The 16,112-nt window shown below is 43.1% G+C and overlaps 1 protein-coding gene across 3 annotated transcripts in view; it reads right to left on the bottom strand.

Annotated features, from left to right (window-relative positions):
- The window catches only part of DNAJC16 (DnaJ heat shock protein family (Hsp40) member C16), a 35,867-nt gene that overhangs the window by 14,325 nt on the left and 5,430 nt on the right, over positions 1-16,112 (bottom strand). For 2 of the 3 annotated variants that reach the window (XM_036747248.1, XM_036747249.1), the window contains exons 3-5: positions 13,249-13,315; positions 11,950-12,289; positions 1,819-2,003 (exon numbers count right to left, since the gene is read on the bottom strand). In XM_036747248.1, coding sequence (XP_036603143.1) covers positions 1,819-2,003; positions 11,950-12,289; positions 13,249-13,315 — 592 coding nt within the window. Of the gene's footprint in view, positions 1-1,818; positions 2,004-2,132; positions 2,216-11,949; positions 12,290-13,248; positions 13,316-16,112 lie in introns of those variants that run through there. The other variant, XM_036747250.1, reaches the window with a different exon arrangement.

Here is a 16,112-nt window from a genome sequence, read left to right as displayed (position 1 = left end):
CGGAGCAAGTCTGGTCCCAAGTGACAGCTCTTTAAGAAGCTGAAGATAAGATCTGCCACCTCCTCCCCTCCAGTATCCCCCTCTTCAGACTAAACATTCCGTCTTTTCAAACTAATCCTTGTGTAAGATAATATCTGGTTCTTCTTTTAAAAGGTAATATTTTGCTTTTTTAGAAAAGGTGACATTTTAACAGTATTTTTTAAAAGTTCCAACCCTCCTATACCCCTTGGTCTCTACACAGTACTCTATACAATTGTATAAGCTGCTGTCTAAATGGCTTGTGCCCAAAAGGCACCCTGCCCCCCCACCCCCCACAAAGAAAGTCTTTTCTGGCTTGCATGTTCTTTGGGATCAATCCCTTGTGAAACCCACCTTCTCCATGAGGGGGTGATTTAAAAACCCAAACAAAGTGGGGTTCCAGATTCCAAAATCTGCCCAGTCTTTAAGCAGTTCAAATGCTAAGATCTCTTCTCTTCCATTACCCTATGGGCACAGTAGGATAGGGGTATGTGTGTGCGCGCACCTATGCGCACGTGCACACATGCTAGACCCCAACTGGACTCTAAGTAACATGAAGGCAAGGATTGAGTCATTTCTGCCACAGGATGTCAGCTAGGGAAGATGCCTCCAGCCCCATCACACAACAACGTCACACACAGACAAAGGGTGTGCAGCCTCAGCCTGAGGACCCACAGTGATGCTGATCCAAGCTGTGCTCCTCTGACTGTCTACCTCATCCAGACAGTTCCTTCACCAATTCTTGGGATTGACACACGCAGAGTAGGTGCTGAATCAATGTTTTTGAACTGACATTTTTCTCATCATAATCATTCCATTTCTTCCTTCTAGGCATGACTCCCTGAGAACTGTGCTGAGAGAATGTAATGAAAATAGTAGGATCTACCTACTGTATTTTCTTTTGTTAATATAAAGGACAAACCCTTCAGAAGAAAACAGGAGAATTTTCCCACTTGTCAAAAGTTCTCAATTTAATGCAACAATTAATGAATAAGGGACTACTGTAAAACAGTCACTGGGCCAGGGGCTGAGAGAGGCTGAGAATGAGAGGGAGAGTGAGTGAGAGAGAGAGAGACAAGACAAGGTTCTTTCTTGCTCTTGGGGAGTTTGCACTCCAAGGACAGACAGCACAGGACACAAAAAATGGTAATACAAGGTAGTGTGGGTAAGTGTGTAAGAAAGGTCTGAACAAATGGTTTAGTGGAGGGAAGAGATCATGGCAGATGAAGGCTGTCATGGGAGAGAGGGCAAAAACTGGGTGACCTTGAAAAACGGGCAGGATGTGAACAGGGAGAGACGAGGAGGAACATGATCTGTGTACAGGGAGTGAAGAGTTCGATCAAAGGTGGGGAAATCTGTAAGGGCAGCATGTAAGCTGAATGAAGCAAGGCGATGGAATGGGGTGAGTTTTGTCAAAGTAGTTTTATCTGATGCAGAGAGAATTCTGCTCCTTCCACAGAGTTATCATGTCTCAGCAATCACTGTTTCTAACCCAACTGCTGTGGATCCCACAATCTGATCATTCATTATAGGGTCAACTCAATGTAGGATAACATACACTTGAAAAGCAGCTAATATCATTAATTAGTTCATTCTCCACACCTGTGCTTAGTTAGCTTCCCTTCACACACAAGTGACTTAGTTTAACTAATTACTTTGTTTATTGCCCAATCTAACATGAAACTTAAATCTGCAAAGGCTCAGGCAACGAATGGACTCAGCACCCTGGCCCCCCTCCCCCACAAAGAAAGGCTTTTCTGGCTTGCATGTTCTTTGGGATCAATCCCTTGTGAAACCCACCTTCTCCACCAAGTTTCCTGGAATGAGGCTCTCCACAAACTGTCGAAGATTCTCTCGAACAACTGCATTGTGAAAGAATGAGATTTTCCCATTTATAATTCCTAGGATGGAGGGTGTACTGTGGGCTCCCAGGTGATGGGCCAGCCGTCTTTCATAACCAGCATGAACAACACCAATTCCCACACCTGAAAAAGGAGGGAGACTACATGAAGCCTTTCTAGGGTACTGAGGTGGGTGACCAGAAGCAGAAGGAGAAGGACAGACTGACCAAAGTATAGTCCCCTTTTCCATAAATAATTTGAAACTTTTTCTACCTGGCAGGAATATGAGTTTTATTGCAGACATGTTGAGTTTGAGGTGCTGATGGGCCATGCAGTCAATGATGTTTAGCGGACACCTGGCAATACAAGGCTGATGTTTAGGAGAGTAAAGATGGCTATATACAGATCTGGGCATCATCTCCATAGAGACAACTGAGCTGATGAGATTAATGAGTGAAAGTACAGAAGGAGAACACTTACTATATTGTTTTCCTCAGTTTCCCCTCCTCAAAACTCAACCCTGAGAAATAATACTAAATCATTAATGATTTTGAAAATTTCTAAGATACCATTAGCAACATGGCTTCTATGACCAATCCTGACTTCCTCCTAATTTCTAAAGTTTAGAAACCCCCAAAAACATTTATTAAAAACCTACTGTGGGGTAGGCATGGATGATACAAACATGGATATGGCAGTCCCTGCTCTCAAGGAACTTACAATCTAATAAAGAGAAACACAAATAACTATGTACAAAGAAGAATGGAATAAGTGGGGGGGGGGGGGCAAAAAGACCCAGGCAAAATGCTATGAGATGTGAGGAAGGAGAGATTGATTTTTGTCTTGGCAGTGGAAGGTGCAAGCCAGAGAAAGCTTTATAGAGAAAGTACACGAGTTGAATCTTCAAGGAAGGGAAGACTTTGCAAATGGAGATGGGGGACACAGGAAGTCTATTCTAGATATGGGAAAAAGCATGGATGGGGCAGCTGGTATAGTGAAGGACAGAAAAGGTAGGGAGAATCCTTAAGGGGACTAGTATAACAAAAGGTTGTAAAGACAGGGTATAGGCCTTGAATCCCCATAACCAAACCCTTCTAGGAAGAGAGTAACCAGAAACAGTTACATTCATTTGCTTTTCAAATGGATGCTTTGTTGCCTAGCTTTGAAGTGTTGAATTCTTTTACTGAGGGGCTAAACGAAATAAAGTAGCATACTTTAAAGTTATTAAAGTTCATTCTTGTAGATGTTTCTGGCCAATCTCCAAGCAACTGGTAACAGTGGGAAGGAAAACAAGAGGTGGAAATCAGGAAGGGTATCACATGCTGGGGAACAGCCTCTGTAACGGCAGAGAGGGGAAAGTAGGACAGAATGGCTGCAGTGTGGAGAGCGTGCACATAGCTACAAAGTCAATGAACAATAAGCGTTTATTAAGCACCTACTATGTGCCAGGCAATGTGCTCAGTGCTGGGGATTTAAAAAAAAGGGCCAAAGACAATCCTTGTCCCGAAGGAGCTCACTCTTTAATGAAAGGTAGGTGGAGGCCCGATTGTGAAAGGCTTTAAAGGGCAGGAGGGTGTATTTTCTCCCAGATTATTTTGGCTGCTGAGTGAACAACAGGTTGGATGCGAGAGAGATGGGAAGCAGGCAGACCAATGAGGAAGCTGTTGCAATAGTTCATTTGAGAGGTGATCAGGGTATCTGCTGTGGGAATGGAAGAAAGGGGTGGATGTGAGGGATGTGGAGGCAGAATCTGGAAGCCCTGGCAACTAAGTGGCTATAGAAGGTGAGTAGAGAGAAAAGTCAAGGTTAACTCTGAGATGTGGCTCTGGATTACTAGAAGGATGGTGGTGCCCTCAACAAGAATGGGAAGTGTGGAGAGGCCAAGTTTTCTGGGAAAGAAAATGAGTTTTATTGCAGACATGCTGAGTTTGAGATGCCGATGGACCATGTGGTCAATGATGTTTAGCGGACACCTGGCAGCACAAGGTCGATGTTCAGGAGAGTGAAGGTGGCTATATACAGATTTGGGCATCATCTCCATAGAGACAACTGAGCTCATGAGATTAATGAGTGAAAGCACAGAAGGGGAAAAGACAGAACAGGAGAGCTCTTTGGGGGACATTAGTGCTTATTTCGTGGGAGATGGATAATGATCTAGCAAGAGAATGAGAAGGAACAGACAAAGTCACAGACAAAGTCACTGCTAGGAGGCAGCAGTGTCATGAAAATCCAGGGAAGAGAGACTATCCATAAGGAAGGAGGGATCAGCATTGTCAAATGTTCCGAAAAGGCCACGGAGAAGGAGGACTAGGAAGAGGGCCTTGGATTTAGGACTTGAGAGATGGCTGGTATCCTTGGAGCAGCAGGGTTAGAGTGGAGATTGCAAGAAACTGAGAACTCAGCGGCGGGGGGCGGGGTGGGGGTGTGTGTGAGCATGTAGAGGTAATATGGAAAAACAACTCTCAGTCTGGTTGATGAAGAAGAGCAGTAGCTTCAGGGGATGTTAGAGGTGAGTGAAGGCTTATAAGGATGATGGAGACTCAGGCACATAGTGGGCAGCAGGGGAGGAGACAATGGTAAAGAAGAGATGGAAAATTATAGAAAAAGGAGGAAATTATAGAAGGGGCAATCTCCAAGTGGAACTGAGATTGAAGGCAGAAACACAAGTTGGTCTGGGCACAGAGAAGGGCCAATCCTTCCCCAGAGCTTGGAGCAAGGGAGGGAAGTGTGGTCAACAGGTGAAGAGGGATCTAACAACTGTCATTTTGTCAGCAAAGTAAGAGGTCAGGACTCATGCTGACACACAGGCAGGTAATATAGGGGGCTTGAAGAGAAAAGAAGTTTGGAATAGTTGCTCAGGCATGTGACAGAGCCAGTCATGGAAGAATAAAGTGATTGCCACACAGTACTGAAGACCTGAATTTGCAGTGGTCTCAGCTGGCATTAGAACACAGAAGGCAGATGCTGTGTGTAACCCAGGGATGTGTCATGGCAAGGCACATGAGGTGGGAGGGCAGAGGGGGAAGGGATTCAAGGGTAACTTGGGGCAAGGTTGGACTAGTCAACCCCAGAGTTGACTGTAGAAGGAGAGAAGTGAGGCTAGAGTAGGACTGATGGCCGGGGAGAACAGGAAAGGGTTGTGGGACTGGAGGTTAGGACAAGCAGGGTGAAGAGAGATGGAGGGACAGGAAAGTCATGAAAGCAAGAAGAATTTCAGATGTCTGCATCATGGAAGCAGTGTACTGGTGGGTGAAATCAAGAGAAGGGCCATCTGATGACCAAGACGGAGGGAACAAGTAGGTCATGGGAGTGGAGGCACAAAGTCTGAGATGACAACAATGTGCATATTTAAGTCCAAGTATTAGAGCAAAGGTTGAAGTGAGAGGAAGACTGTAAGGCAGGGACTGAACTCCTTGAGAAAGGAGGGAGAATGAGCTGGGAGATGGTCAATGATCATGATAAGGATGCAGAGCAGCTGAGAAGGACAGATGGTCTAGACAACAGAGTCTCTCTTTTTCGGGGAGTGGGTGTGGAGAGGGACAAGTTATGCCATTAACCACTTTACAGCAGGAGGCAAGCAGAACTGAACGAGGCCACAGTCTGAAAAAGGAAGGGAGGATCTGGTCAGAGTTGAGGATTTTTCACATTTTGGGGGTCCTAGATGCCTTGGGCAGTGTCCAGGGAAGCCTAAGGATGGACCCTTTCATACATACGATTATAAGGGAAACCAATTACACTGAAAGAGTTATCAAAATATGTTTAAACCCCTGAAATCTCTCCACGGACCCCAGGCTAAGGGCCCCTCATCTAGTCCAATCCCCTGATTTAAAGCTGAGGAAAATGAGGCCCAGGGAGGCTGAGTGATTTAACCAAAGTCACAGAGAGAATAAAGAGCAGAGCTAGGATGGGAGCCCAGGCCTCCAGGGCCCAACCCAAACACTCAGAAAAGACCTAGGGTAAAAAATAATATTCACTTCTTCTCTTTCAAGTACAGACAGAGCTTGCTTTAACATAAATCTGTGACGCACAAAATGACTTTATGGAGAGAATTCTGAAAGAAATCCACAAGCCAAAAAAACACCGATGTTAACTTTACAGTAAGTATTGTGCTCTCTCTCTTTCTCTCAGCTCCTGCCCCTCTGCTCCATGGCCTCGCTCCACCACCAAAAAAAAAAGTCTTCTATGTGAATAAACAGGTAGAGAGACCTCCTCCCCAGACGCTTGAGTCCCAGACCTGGGGCTTAGCTTGAGACCCCGGGGACAAACTTTGCCCCATTCTACCTGCCTGTCTCACTGCCCCCCACATGCATGCATTCTTCCTCTCAGTTCTGGCCAGGCCCTGGCCCCCATGTGTTCCTCTTCCTGCTCTCACTTCTCTGTTCCCAGTCCTCACCTGTCCTTGAACTGTGCCCCTTTCCCTTCCTAGCCTTTCTTATATCAGAAGGCAAATTCTCATGACATGAAAATCTAAAAATCCCTTTATGTAGAGGTCTGAGGAATGTTTCACCTATGTAAAGCGAGAACCAACTGTATATCTCTTTAAAAGATAACTATACCATTTTCTTTGCTTGACTATGTATGTTTGTCCTCCCGCTGGGGGCAGAGGAGATTGGTGAGGGTGGAAGGAAAGGCAGAAAAGGCAGATTTTCATTGACTGAAAAAATAAAATTAATAAATAACCTCCCACCCCCCACCCCAAGATACCCAGGTTGCATTTGTCTCCACACCAGCCCCATGTGACTTCTTTTAAGGATGTGATTAGCATTAGCTAGGTGTCACAGAGTGCCTGGGTTCAAATCCAGCTGCAGATACTTACTAGCTGGGTGACCCTGGGCAAGTCACTTAATCTGTCTGCCTCTGTTTCCTCATCTGTAAAATGGTGATCATAATAGCACCTACCTCTAAGAGTTGTTGTGAGGATCAAATGGTCAGATGTTTGTAAATTCTCAGCCAAGTATCTGGCACACAGTAATCACTTAATAAATGCTCTTTCCTATCCCCTTCCCTTCTCCTCTAGCTACAGACTATACAAACCCATTTCTGCCTGTAGCCTCTTAACCTCAAAGGATGGCAGAGCCAAATCCAAGATTATACTTATTTCAGGTCTTGCTAAATTCAAGTTTTAACAAAATGGCTGACAATGAAAATCCCCAAATAGAAAATCAAGCAAACAGATTTAAAGCGAAATGACTGTGATACTTACAAATAGTCCTTTCCCCTTAGAACATTAGTGAACACAGATTCTTTTTAGGGCTTGATGAACACACAGAAAGCAGTCATTCTTTCAGATAAGAAGGTCTGCTAATTGATAACTAATCAGTCACCCCAGGATCACACAAAGCCTCGCTTTCCCTAGTTCTTTCTGTTTGATTTGTAAAGATAGCATTGGACACATTACCTTCTGACCTTACAAAATTACTCTTGAAGTACACTATTTTGTGTTGCTTGGAATTATTCTCATGTAGTTTCCTTTCTGCTTATTCAGTCCAGTCTATAGTAGATGTTTCACACTTTCTGAATGCATAAAATCACAGCCAAAACACAGGAGAGAACATGCCATGTAAACAGTCCGCACCTTCCTCCATGAAGAGCGGCTCACTGTGCTCACAAGCTACAATTCAGCTCGCTCTCCTGGCTAACGGGATGTCATTTACCAGACCACAAGATTTGCTTCCTTAATCCATTTATAAAGGAAGGCCCTGGCCTTCTCCAAACCTGCTTCCTATGCCTAAGTACCAGTTCCTGCCTTGGGGCTGGGTCCTCTGGCCTCATCTGGACATGATGTTGACAACTGTCCCTTAAATGCAACAAAATCTTGATTAGTTGGAACTCAATAGGAACTTAAAATCTGACAGAATTTTCCAAGGACTCTCACTTTTAAGAGAGTAAAAAAAAAATCAAACTTCTAAGGGATTTCCTAGGGAATGCAAATACTTAGCTACTTGCTGAAATGAATTCAGATCAGTTTCTCCTTCTTTCCTTCAATCTTACCCATTAGCTATATTGTCAGAATTGATTAGAAACATGGTTCTGTCATTTACAACCCGTGTGACCTTGGACGTGTCCAGCTCTCCACTGTCCTCTTCTCTTAGCCTCCTATCATATCGCTGATTACACGCTGCCAAGTTCACCCTAGGACCATCCACCATCTGCCATCTCTGCTCTTACACATGTGCTCTGAATGAAAACAGCAAAGATCAGACAGTCCTTCTGACTGGGTCCACTACAAACTGATGTTACCCAACCTCACCTGGGCCCTCACTGCTGCTCGGCAATCCTTTTCTACTTCCTTCATCAACTCCCTCTCCCACTCTCCACAGTGGCTCTTCCAAACCTTTTCTGTACCTTCCATGGCTCCCTCTTCCCCACTCTCTCAGCTGAAAACCTTGCTTCATGTTTTACTAAAAAAACTGGCATCATTTGCTGAGAGCTCCCTCTTCTCCTTAACCTATGGTGCCTAACAATCCTACAGGTCTGGCTCCTCTTCTAGGCAGCTAGGTGGTGCAGTAGATAGGGTGCCAGGACTGGAGTCAGGAAGACCCAAGTTCAAATCCAACCTCAGACCCTTACAAACAGCCACATAACCTGTTTTGCCTCAGTGTCCTCATCTGTAAGATGGGGATTATGATAATAACACCTACCTCCTGAGTTTGTGGCAAGGATCAAATGAGATAATAATAAATGTAAAGTGCTGAGCACACAGTAATGATAACTGTTGCTATTTTCATTCTCTTCTCCCACCACACTATCTCACTTGGTGATCTCCTCAGTTCCTATCAGTTGTCATCTTTACGCTAAAGATTCTCAAATCTACTCATCGAGCCCCAATCACGAGCCTCCCATCTTCAACTGCTTAGTGGACTTCTTGGACTGGATTTGCTGTCCAAAGCTGACCTCAATCTTGCCCCTAAACCTTCCTTCAAAGGCACTACCCCGCTCCTGGTTCCCCCGGCTCCTCAATCCCTCCCTCTCACCTCCCCCTCACCCCAATCCAAGCTGGTGCCAAGGTCTGTCTCTGTAGCATCTCTCGAGGACTCTCCTTTCTCTCCTCTGACACTGGTCCCTCCCTGGTATAGGGCTTCATCATCTAACACCTGGACTAGTGTAGTAGCTGCTGGTGGGCTGCCTGACTCAGGTCTCTCCTCATTCCATTCTATCTGCCACTCAGCTGCTAAAGTGATGTTCCTAAAGCTCAGGTCTGACCATGTTGTCCCCTTCCCCAATAAACTCCAGTGGCTCCCTATCATTTCCAGGACTGAATACAAAATCCTCTGGTATTCAAAACCCTTCATAACCTAGCCCCCTCCTACCCTACCAGTCTTTTTACACCTAACTCTTTAACATTATCTCTTCTATCCAGTAACACTGGCCTCCTGGCTGTTCCTTGAACATGACACTCCATCTCTGGGCTTCAGGCATCTTCCCTGGCCATCCCCCAGGCCTGGAATGCTCTCCCTCATCTCTCCTTCCTGGCTTCCTGGCCAGGTCCCAGTTAAAATCCCATCTCCTATAGAAAAGCCTTTCCTCTTAATTAATACTCAATTCTTAAACACTTTCCTCTTAATTCTAGAACTGTCCCATGGTAATTATCTCCTGTTTATCTTGTCTATGTCTTGCTTGCACATGGTTGTTTTCATGTTGTCTCCCCAATTAGACTGTAAGCTCCTTGAGGGCAGGGACTATCTTTTGCCTTCTTTGCATCCCTAGGCTTAGCACAGGGCCTGGCATATAGTAGGTGCTTAATAAATGTTTATCAGATCTCAGTTTACTCATCCGTAAAATAAGGAGGCAGAATTAGACGGCTTCTTAATTTCTTTTCCAGTTTGAAATCTATGATCCTATAACACAAGGATATTTAAAACAATCATTCCCCTTTTCTACAGGCACTCAAAGAATTTTAGTCATCATTGACAAATTCAAGCATACTCACTATGTTGTACTTACTAAGGCAGGAAAATGGACTAATGCATTTTATAAATATTTTCAACAAGTGTAAACAAAAAAAGGTTTTCTGCTTGGCCAACTGCACACTTCCCATTCCCTCCTGGCTTCAGTGTGTACTTGACCTTCTAATATGCAGTTATGCCCCTGACTTGACTTTCTTGGAGATACAGTTCATTCTGATATTGGCTCAATGCTTTGAAGAACCTCCTACATCAGAAGAGCTTGTCTTCAGCTGATGCACCACCACAGCAGGCTGACACGTGACCAGCTGGAAGCCAAAGCTCTTCCTCAAAGGTTAGGGCTCTGCCAAAGTGGGCCAGGGGTCCCCTTCTCTAGTTACCCCAGTGAGAGGGTCATTCATTATGGCAGTGCCAAAAGTAAATTTTTAAGTAAAAGTTAAAGGAATAATCTTGCTTTCTGATCCAATAATTGCATCACTGGAAATATATCCTGAAAATGCTATTTTTTAAGAGAGCTATCTTCTCAGAGACTTCTTCTCAGAGATTGTCCCTTCAATGACTGTACAGAGGGAGCAGCTCTACTTTGCTGGAGGGAGTTTCCTAAACCACAAGCCAACACAAGCCCAAATCATAACACACAAAGATTCCTGGGAAGGTCTTCTAATGCAAAGTAAGAAAAAAAATGAACCAGAAGAATGGCGCCCACAGGAAGGCCACAGAGAGAAACGGTAAATGAGAACAAACGAATGGAAAATAGTGACGGAGACAAAGAGGGAACATATGAAAGCTACAATATTTTCTGTTGGAATTAGTTCATATAAATGTAAGTACGTCCTGAGCAGGTTGAGTGTCGAGTTTTTAATGCACCGTTTGATTCAGTAAGAGGGTAAGATGGTGCAAAGCACCAAGAACCAGTGGAGAGGAGCAGCAGAGCACCTCCTCCAAAAAGAGGGGAAGGCCACAGAATGAACTAACAAGAGTTACTAGCGAGGCACCTACCTCTAGGAGCTATTAAACATTCAACATCAATCAATCAACCTGGGATTTTCCTGGCATTTCCTGGAGGAGGAAGAAGTAAATTCAACAACAAAGGACAGATTTGGAGCCAGAAGAAATTCCTCATGGCCAGTACAGATGGTAAAATCATTTTGCAAACCAACTGCAAAACTCATGGGCCTCAGACTCTCAAGGGTAGGCATCCCCATGGATACTGTGGCAGACCAAGCCTACCCAAAGGTTGCCTGTTGTTGTCTTGGTCATGTCCAATTCTTTGTGACCCCATTTGGGGTTTTCTTGGGAGAGATACTGGAGTGGTTTGCCATTTCCTTCTGCAGCTCATTTTACAGATGAGGAAACTGAGGCAAACTGTTAAGTGACATGCTCAGGGTCATACAGCTATTAAGTATCTGAGGCTGGATTTGAACTCAGGTCTTCCTGACTCCAGGCTTGGCGCTCTATTCACTGTACCACCTAGCTGCCAGAAAGGCTTCCTGATGGAACAGAAAGAACACTGGAAGAGTGGAGCTGGAGGCTTGGCTTCATCCTTCACTATCTGAATGATCTAGGCAAGTCACATTAACCCTCACTGGCAAAATAGAGATATATAGCAAGCTCTGCACTAGCTATCTTACACGCTCAATGGAAGGATCAGAGGAGATAATACTTATTCACACTGCTATAGGGCTTTGAAATTTACCGAGGACTTTTCTCTTAAAAATCCTATAGTAGAGATAGAGACCAAGTACTATTAACCCCACTTTATAGATGTGAAAACTGAAGCTCAAAAGCGAACTATCTCATCTAAGACTCCATGGCCCGTAAGTTCCTCATCTGTACAATTAGAAAGTTGAACTGGAGACTCTCTAAGGTTCCTTCCTGCTCCAAATGCTATGATTCAAAGGGGAAAAAAAGGGGAGACAGAAATTACTCAAACCTCACTCTCCTGACTTCAAGGTACTACTACACTGTGCAGTCTCCTCATGTGCGTGCATGGCTGTATAACTGTAAATCATTATTATTATGAAATAGTATTTTGTTTATAAAAGAAACTTGTAGACATTTCTTTCAAAATATGCCCACTGAATTTCTCCCAAACCACTTTGGCTCATCCCTCTGGAGGGGGGTGTCACGTTCACAAGGTGTGAGGCTCCTTTCTGAGGCTGGCATCAAGGGGAACCATCCCTTACCTAACCCCTCCAGTTCCTGCACCACTTCCTTCCAGACAGGCTCGATGTGGATACAGCTGAAGCACCAGTCCGAGGTAATCTTGATGAGGTAGGGCTTTCTGAAGCTGTCTGGGACTACCTCGTTGACATAATGGGAAAAGTGCAGCAGGTACTTTTCATCGGATGAGTCTCGCCGCTCCGAATTGAATGGGAAATGAAAAAAGGATTCGTCAAAGTAAAAGCTATCATGGAAATGGTGGAAGTGGTGACTCTGTGGCTGCTGTGGCTGGTGGTACCCAGTGTTGTCACCAGCATCTCCATACCGATCAAAGTTGGACCTCTTTTCTTCATTGGAAAGAATCTGTTAAGAGAAAATTTGAAGAGCTCAGGAGGCTCAAAGCACCCCAGAGAACAGGCCAAGGACAGCCTGACAAGGGACAGCCACCCTGCTGGGCAACCTACATATGCTCTACCACATATCGAAGCGGACAGAATGTGAAGCTACTCAGGCTTTATGAATCAAACTTCCAAGGCCTGTAGGGAATCGGAAGGGTTGTGATTCTCCAACAAGATTTGATGGGACAAATCAAATATGACAGTAATGGTCAACAGCATTATTCTGCCCTAACTGAGCTGGAGTAATTTAAACAAATCTCTGATTAGGAAAATTAAGGAATATCACCCAGAATGCCTTGCATGTAGTAGATGCCAATCAATGTGCTTATTTAATACGGCCTTGTGGGAGACGGTACAAGAATTAGGTTATGCATTCAAATGTCATTCCTTAATTCTGTTGCCTTCCCTCTATTAATTCCTTCCTATTTAATCTATGCATAGCTTGCCAATTTGTATCTGATGGCATGTTGTCTCCAACCATTAGACTGCAAGCTTCTTAGGGACAGGAACTATTGTCTGCATCTTTTTGGATCCCCAGTGCTTAGCACAGTGCCTGGCACATAATAAATATTTATCAATTGTTTGAAGGACTCAAAGGTAGACATGGGTACTACCAGTCCCATTTCTGCCACTACTAGCCATGTGACTTCAAGGAAGTCCTTCTGAGACAACTTCTTCATGTGTACAACAAAAATGACAAGGACTACCTCATGAAGATTTGTAATGATGAAATAATAAATGTGACAATACTTAAGCCAAGGGGTGGAGTGTAAACACAAATGACTGAATGTGTGTAAACTACGTGTGTGTATGAATGTGTGTAAAACTATGAAGTAGTATACAAATTAAGACATCATTATTCTCCTCACTATTACTTGTGTTGAGTAACAGATGATGCACAAATGACAAAGCTTGGTACAATACCTCATAAGCCTTGCTAATCTGAATGAACTTGTCTTCTGCTCCTGGATCTTTATTTTTGTCAGGATGCCTGAAATTAAAAAAAAAAAAAAGCTGGCAGTGAGAAAAGACTTTCTCTTAGACACCATCCCTCAATGCCCGTGGACACAGCTGGCGATGCCAGAGGCAAATAGCAGGAAACTTGGTCAGAATGGTTTCTAGCAAGGGGTCAGTTTGTCTCACCTGGCTAAAATGCAGGTGGAGCCTTAGAATAGATAAGTAATTTCTTCCTAAGAAACAACAACAGAAAGACAGGCTTTTAAAGCACCATCCTGTTATTACTGACAGGTCTCTCTTTTAGTATGCCATTACAAAGAAGTAGGACATGACTATGTTTTGAAATTAATCTAGTGACAACCAACCAGTGCTAAATTTGGCTGATGATTGAACCTGTCAGCAAGAACCTACTTCTTTCTCCGAGAGCACACAGAAAATGTCACTGCAGCCTTGGGATGGTGTGCACAGGCATTTCCCCTAATTAAATCTGATGGCTCAGGTTGCACTTCTGCTGCTCAATGAACCTGTTTAGGAACCATCATATTCTGAACAGCAACTAGGTGCTGACCTCCTGAGGAAGGTGGTCACCTGGGCTCCTGTGCTGTTAGCTGCCCCATGGCACAAGAACTCACAGGCAAAAGGACCCATGAGATTTCAAAATTTGATTGCTAAAATGAATTTGAACAAAAAATAAAATAAATCTGAGCTAACAGTACTGACAATCTAGGTTACTCACTTGGCAATTAATGATATATTTCCTAGTGACATTTCTTCTTGTACCACCTTTCCCTTTTTATGTGCTAATGTCCTCTTTTCCACACAGAGGTTTATAAACTTCCTGGGAGCTGGGATGAGCTTCTACTGCTATATACTCCAGCAGCTAACACTATAGTCTGCACTTAGTAGGGGTTCAATAATTGTGTGTTAGCTGAAAGAGTCGATCTTCGTTTTATAAATGAAATCCTGTTTGCTATGTGGTGTGATCTGTACAAAACCTTTTCTACTAGCTCCCTTCAGCAACGTAAATAACTACCTCTTGGGATAAGGAAGGGTCTAAAGTTGGTCAATCTGTCACTAGAAAGTGAATGAAGAACAAAACTAACTCTATTATATACTTTTAAAAATTCTTATTTCTTTAATATCTCATAGATATCAGAGGAGCACTTTGGCTGGATCTCTTTCTTTCTTTTTTCTTTTTATCTATTATATACTTTGACCTTACAGAAACAAAACACTCAAAATATTTACCAATAAAATCAGCTCAAATTTTACCATTTCATATACGTTAAGAATCAATGACATTATTTGGGGCAGAAAGGGAGAGAAAGCTGAGCTATTTGTTGGAAAAAAACACAATGTGGCCAGCTATGGTAAAGTTTCTGCCTCATAGAAATAAGAGACAGCGGCTCTAACATTATGCCTTGGATGACAAGTGAAAATGTTTCAGTTGTCTAAACTTAACTTTTAAAAATCAAAGAGAAAAAAATGTTGTAATCAACCAAATTCTTTACACATAGAAGGAAAATTGAACTTCTAAAGAGGCTAGGTCAAAAGAGAAATGCTTGAAGTTAGTTTGGTAACTAAGCAAAGCTGGCTAAATAGAAAAAGCACATAGGAAGCCGAGAGGAGAAAGCTTTTAGCTCACAGTAGAATGGGGGAATCCTTACAGTAGGCATAACCTAGGAATCATCTCTCTATAGGACTGTTGTCCTAATGCCCATTTCAATTACTCTGAAATAACTTCAAAAACCAAAGCAGAATCTTTCACATTTTAAAATAATAACAAATGGTCTCTAAAGCTGAGTCAACCTCCTGTGTACCCCGAAGGAAATACTGGATTTTGTGACTTCTTCCTGGTCTGGCAACTTCTAATTAAGTAAAACTGTAGTAAGAAGAGAACTGTGGTGAAATCCAACAAGGGTTGGCCTGGAGGACAACTCTAACAGAAAATAATTATATAAAACAATATAGAATGCAGTTTGCTAAAGTACTTATCTGCCTAAATTCCTTTTATATCTTTTTTAAAAAAAAATTCTATGGGGCAGCTAGGTGGTGCAGTGAGTAGAGCACCGGCCCTGGAGTCAGGAGGACCTGAGTTCAAATCCGGCCTCAGACACTTGACACATGTACTAGCTGTGTGACCTTGGGCAAGTCACTTAACCCCAATTGCCCTGCCAAAAAGCAAAAAAAATAAAAAAATAAAAAAAATTCTGTAACACTGACTAATCTACTGGAAATAAATACACAGTCTTCCTGAGGGCAAAAATGGGCCAAGATCACAACAAAACCACAAGAGCATATAAGAAATAGAGAGGACATGTCATTTTAAAAGCTTTTCCCCCAAATGGCTAACGATAAGGGTGAAGTTTTGAGAAGCACAAGAACAAAAATCCAGTAAGACAAGATGTACCAAAGACCCCAAGTCACCATATTTTCCTTGGCTGTAGCTCATACTTTTAGGTCTATTTGTAAAAAATGAAAAGAATTTTGTACCAAAAACTTCATTTCTTTCCCTTAGGAAACATTCCCATAGTTGCAGTAATTGGGCATAAGGGTATTATGGAAATATAAGAGCAAAGAAAAACTTCACAGACGTTCATGATCTATGTCTATTGTGAATGGATACTCCTAGGAAAACGAATTCCAGGGAAAACAGCACATGACTCAATGAATCCAAACAACAGGACCTTATTCAGCTCTGGAAGATGAAAATGTCAAGCTATCTCCCTGCATTCCTTCATGATGTGAAAACAGTCAGTAAGAGTTCTTAAAACACCTTATAAAGGGGGAGATGCCCTAAAGTTCTAAAAGAATGATGGTGCCATTTGAAA

The sequence above is a fragment of the Trichosurus vulpecula genome, chromosome 2, assembly GCF_011100635.1.
Source record: "Trichosurus vulpecula isolate mTriVul1 chromosome 2, mTriVul1.pri, whole genome shotgun sequence".
NCBI lineage: Eukaryota > Metazoa > Chordata > Mammalia > Diprotodontia > Phalangeridae > Trichosurus > Trichosurus vulpecula.
Note: the sequence above shows the minus strand (reverse complement) of the source record. Positions and strands in the feature narration are given on the sequence as shown.